The sequence below is a fragment of the Clupea harengus genome, chromosome 17 (genome assembly GCF_900700415.2).
Source record: "Clupea harengus chromosome 17, Ch_v2.0.2, whole genome shotgun sequence".
Classification (NCBI taxonomy): domain Eukaryota; kingdom Metazoa; phylum Chordata; class Actinopteri; order Clupeiformes; family Clupeidae; genus Clupea; species Clupea harengus.
This window is the reverse complement of record NC_045168.1, coordinates 24577491-24583187: the sequence shown is the minus strand read 5'-3', so window position 1 is coordinate 24583187 and position 5697 is coordinate 24577491. Positions and strand designations below refer to the sequence as shown.

Here is a 5697-nt window from a genome sequence, read left to right as displayed (position 1 = left end):
ATAACCAGGCATATGTCTCACTCCATATTTGTTTTTAATACCTCAAAACTTCAAATAATGGTCTAGACTTGTATTTGTTCAACAACTGAACAGAGCCAGGCAATCAAACCCATGTCTATTTCACACTGAGCATCGCTACTTCTGCTTAAAAGCAATGACCAAAGCAATGACCAAGATTACAGGCCTAATGTAAATCCAACACCTTGGATTGCTTTCTCCTGTAGGCTATTTGCATTAACACCAACTCTGAGCACTAAGCCATTATCCTACTCACAGGATGTTTTATTTGTGCAAATGTACTTTCTCAAAAGGAACATAATGGTTTATGTCATATTTAACAAGAACTAGAATGAGCACTTTGGTAGCACTCTTGGGCCTCATCTCCGTCCAGTGATTCCTGCCACTTGAGTAAATATGAGGCATCGTACAGCAAACTAGTTTACCAACTGTAGAAAAATGTGCTTGTTAAATTACTTTTTACCTAGCTTATCTCCTTATGCAGGTTTTGTGGGGAATTCCTCTGCAAAATTTCAACATAACCATGGCATGGCCACAGTACAATGACGACAACGGCAACAATGAATAAATATGTCATGAGATATCGCTCAAAAAGCTGCGACCCTCACTGAGGCCATTTCAATTCTGCTCTGGAATCTGTATGATAATAAAATACAAAATGAAGAGATTATCTTTATTTTACCATTTGCTTTTTACAGAAGAAAACTCTATATTCTCAGAGGATATGGCCTAGCTAATTGGCCAACTGTCATCCAACAGGTGTGCCATCACCTCACAGCTGAGGAGGTGAAAACAAACGCAAAACTGAACTAGATTTAAAACAAACCGAACAACGCGCACGAGAATGGCACAGCCAGTCACAAACACACACACACGCATTTGCACAGACGCACACACACGAATGTGACAATACTGAAACGTGGTTTCTTCTGAGAAGCAGCATGCACAATCTGCATGCTTGATTTCTGCTCAAACCCTTTTCTGTGGTTTTCAACTCCAGTTCCCATGCGTACCAAGACCCAACTCCTCTACAGCCATATACATTTACACACACACACACACACACACACACACACACACACACACACACACACACACACACACACACACACACACACACACACACACACACACGAGGGAAGGAGAAACAAGTGACAATGGCTTTCTTTTAAAATTAGTTCAACATTAGTAAAGCCTGTTGTGCTTAGATTTTCAAATAACCCAAAAACTGATTTGAAAGGACACAGCTCTTCTGCTCCAAAACAGAACACGGCTTCAACCTTAACAACAGAACACGGCTTCAACCTTAACAACAGAACACGGCTTCAACCTTAACAACAGAACACGGCTTCAACCCTAACAACAGAACACGGCTTCAACCCTAACAACAGAACACGGCTTCAACCCTAACAACAGAACACGGCTTCAACCCTAACAACAGAACACGGCTTCAACCTTAACAACAGAACACGGCTTCAACCTTAACAACAGAACACGGCTTCAACCCTAACAACAGAACACGGCTTCAACCCTAACAACAGAACACGGCTTCAACCCTAACAACAGAACACGGCTTCAACCTTAACAACAGAACACGGCTTCACCTTAACAACAGAACACGGCTTCAACCCTAACAACAGAACACGGCTTCAACCTTAACAACAGAACACGGCTTCAACCTTAACAACAGAACACGGCTTCAACCTTAACAACAGAACACGGCTTCAAAAGTAAAGTCAAATGGAAATGCATGTACATAAGTATTAAATAAAAACTCAAAGCCTTTTAAGTAATCGTTATACCATTCCCTAATGAAGCTGAATTAACACTTCCTGTGACATCTTTAGTTCTCTATGTCTACCAACCTAGATTCAAATATTAGTTACAAAACTCTTGCCAGAAGGCCATGTGTATTGAATGCAATACTAAAAATCACACAAAGAAAAATTGTGATGACATGTCATTTGTAATGTCAATTAATAACTTGGCTTTGATAACGAATTAGTTGGACTAAAACCTCTGACACTAAACAACCTCTTGCACCAGAAGCAAACATTGCCCTTCCTTCTATAATATATATAGCCAAGACTGAGCCCCTACAGCACTTAATACACATCACTGAATTAGATGTGTGTGTCTGTGACTGACTGCTCATTACTCATGTCAGATTTCTTCCCTTTTTCTTGTGTTTTGTTCTGTTTTCCCCAGCTGTTTGAACACAGCAACAGGATGTGAAAAGAAGACACGAGACACACCAGTCATTAAATCATTAAAAAAACACCCTCATTTTTTCTTTCTTTTTTCTTTCTTCATTTGCATAAAAAAAAAAGCGCTTTACTACCAGACAAACAGCTGTTTTCTGAAGTGTTTGACTTCTTCGGTACCAGAGTATACTAATGTGCCCTGCTCCAGTCAGACCAGTGCACTGCAAACACACAATCAAGGAAAGGTCTGAAAGCACATTACCTGATGGTGCTACTCTGAAGGTCAAAGAAGAGGGTCAGTTCGGCAGGAATCAGAGGAAGATGAGATGAGCGAGAGTCAAAGGGCTAACCACTATATGTACTGTGTCTGTGTGTCTGTGTGTATGTGTGTATGTGCGTCTGTGTGTCGGCTATGTACGAGCGCAAGTGTTTGTGAGCAACACAAGAAAAAAAAGAAAGCGTGCAGCAAAGAAGCAAATCTTCCTGTGCAGTCTCTGCTTGTGGTTGTTTAAGCAAAAAAGTCAAGCAATTGCCTGGCAGGAGTTCATTGTGTGATTCACCACGAGACCAGCCTCCTTCAACAGTGGCCTTATTTCAATCCTTTTCAAACACCAACTGCATTTGACGCAAAATAAACAACACTTTTATGAGGATATTCAATGGATTCTTAATGGTCGTTACTAGGGCTGAATGATTTGGGAAAATAATCTAATTGCGATTTTTTTCCCCCCCAATATTGCGATTGCGATTTAATATGCGATTTTTTTTATATTATCCTCTTTTTTCCCCCCCAACAAAACGTAATGAATAATTTAAATATGACCAACACAATATTAGATACATTTAGTGTAAAATATTCTTTCCCACATTTTACATTTTTATTTAACTGCTCATTACAGAAACAAGAACAACAAATCGGTGGCTTTGCCACTGTGCATTTAAGTAATTTAAACAAAGTCATTGTAAGTATAAACACAAGGCATGCACTTTTTTTTTGACCACGTTGTAATCGCGCACGTTGTGGTTAGAAAATTGCGTTTTATCATATCGCGATTTTATCGCAAATGCAATTAATCGTTCAGCCCTAGTCGTTATAGAAACATAACAGCTGAGTGGACTCCTAGCTTTGGAAGGTCTACAGCAGGTCAGCAGTGAAAAAGGAGAATGACAGGGAGAAACGGTGCCTTACCTAGTGTGTCTTTGAGGTTTTTGACGATGGAGGCTTTTCTTGCGCTGTTCTTCCGCTCCACGTAGTTGGAAGGCACAAAGCCGGTCTTGTTGGTGGTGTTGCGCACGCGCCACCAGGACTTGGAGTCGTCCAGCAGCCACAGGCGCTCATTCTTCTTGATGTCCAGCTCCTGCTCCTGCTGGGCCATGTAGTCAAACTTGGCCACAACGATCACCTCTTCAGTCATCTTGGACTGGACTTGATACTATGAATGAAGAGGAAACAGAAAGAGGATAGAGGCCTCGTTTTCACCATCTTAAAAAGGCTTTAGGGACATCATGCTCACTGCTAGTCTATTTGCTTCCAGATGAAGTAGAATGTAGCTGAAAATGTCTTGCTCAGGGCTCAGGACACCCCCTAGCAGTGAAGGACAACAGATGGGCAGAGAGAACTTAAGGTCCTTCTGACTGATCTACCATGGACAAATGATTGATGGGAAATGGAAGGGATCATCAGGCAGACACACTGAAGCAGACAGACCAGTGAGGTCAGGATCCTTCACCCATAACCACACAGACTCAGACACAGCGTCTCCTCACCATCACTAGGAGACCCAGGCCAATGAACCTGAGCGAATGGCAGTGACCACTGGACTCAATGTTCACCAGCTTCTGGCTACTGAAGTGGCAGAACATCACCTGATGTAATGCTCTCCGAAGCCAAAAGATTAAGTCTATTTAACAAAAAATCTAACCTATGCAAATTAGTCTGTTTAAATTGACAACATTCAGAAATAAATAGTGTTTCAAGGTATGATGACATATATGCTGGAAGGCATTGTCTGTGACATGATGAGATTTAAATTGAAAGCTACCATACATTACAAAATGGAAGCATTACCTGCACCACATCAAAGCTGGAAGCTTAAGAATCCAGTGTTTCTAGAGAGAACCTGCAGAAAGACAAAAGAAACAACAACATTATAATACAGTTGTTTCGGAAATAGAAAATGAGTTTATAACTTAGGCTCAAAAACATATTCAAATACAAGGAACTTTGGCATCATCAGCTCTCTTTTTGATTGGGACTCAGTGGGGGCAGAGAATCACATATAACTTGTACTTTATTTAATTGATTTTAATTGTTGTTTAAATGGTAACTGGAGGCTGGTGGTTAACTGATAACAATCTTTTTAAGGATTCTGCATGGTTTTGGTCAAGACACAACATTTTGGAGTACTCACAGTGTGAGAAGTTTTATTTAGAATTACTCAGCGAATACATGAAAACCTGACAAGTCCATGTCTGAGAGAACATCATGACTCAATTCATGGATCAAACCTATGAAATTGCATTTCAAGCACAAATTGTCAATGATGTTCAAATTGGCAAAAATAATTTCATTGATAAACATTGATTTCCATGTGTGATAGGATAACAGATTTAACATGGACCTTTACACAGGCAGGCAGCCATCTTACTGGCTATGATGTCATTGTGTATTACTTGTCTTTAGATAGGCCTATTCTTCTTGAATCTTCTCCAGCAACATTTTTACTGCTAAAACCCCCGTTACCACAAGACCACTGCTGTCAGGATAGGAGAGATGGCCCATAGTTTTATACTCAAAGTGACAGGCAAGCAGTGGCACTGTCCCCGGTTTGACCCAAAACAAACAGTGTAAGACGTTAGCCTAGCCCAGTGGTTCTCAAACTTTTTCTGTCATTCCCCACTTTGAACAAGGGGGCCTTTTCAAGCCCCACCTGTCCCTCATCACTCCCATAAAATGGTAGGCCAAGCTTAAAATGGTCAATTATTGAAATAACCTCAAGTAATAACAAATAGCATCTTATTTAGGTCAGCAAATGCTAAGGCCAAGCTTAAAATGGTCAATTATTGAAATAACCTCAAGTAATAACAAATAACATCTTATTTAGGTCAGCAAATGCATATTGCTTGGAGTGATTTCATGTTTCATGTTGTAGTGTATTGTTGCTATTGACACCCACACATGGACGGATTATGAAACCATGGGTCAGGACGTGTAACAAAATACACTGCTTCCAACCACAAATAAGAGATACATTTAAGCCACCTCTGATATTAACAAATACAAAGTCTAAAAACAATTGACAGCAAGCAAAGTTAATAACAGCGACTTCACGCAGAGGCTCTGGTTTAGGGCCCCCCCTGAGCTCATGGACCCGGTGGGCCCGGTAGGTAATCCATCCTTGCACGCACACAGTATTGTATTTCTTTCTGTTGACGGACTTTTACTTTGACATCATACTCGTCTCGTGAGATAGGG

General features: G+C 40.6%; 1 protein-coding gene across 1 annotated transcript in view; it reads right to left on the bottom strand.

Annotated features, from left to right (window-relative positions):
* Window positions 1-4382, bottom strand: part of nck1b (NCK adaptor protein 1b) — a 15523-nt gene extending 11141 nt beyond the window's left edge. Inside the window, exons 1-2 of the mRNA XM_031584003.1 lie at window positions 4291-4382; window positions 3412-3655 (exon numbers count right to left, since the gene is read on the bottom strand). Coding sequence (XP_031439863.1) covers window positions 3412-3637 — 226 coding nt within the window. The 5' untranslated portion in view covers window positions 3638-3655; window positions 4291-4382. The remainder of the gene's footprint in view (window positions 1-3411; window positions 3656-4290) is intronic.
* Window positions 4383-5697: the final 1315 nt, after the last annotated feature.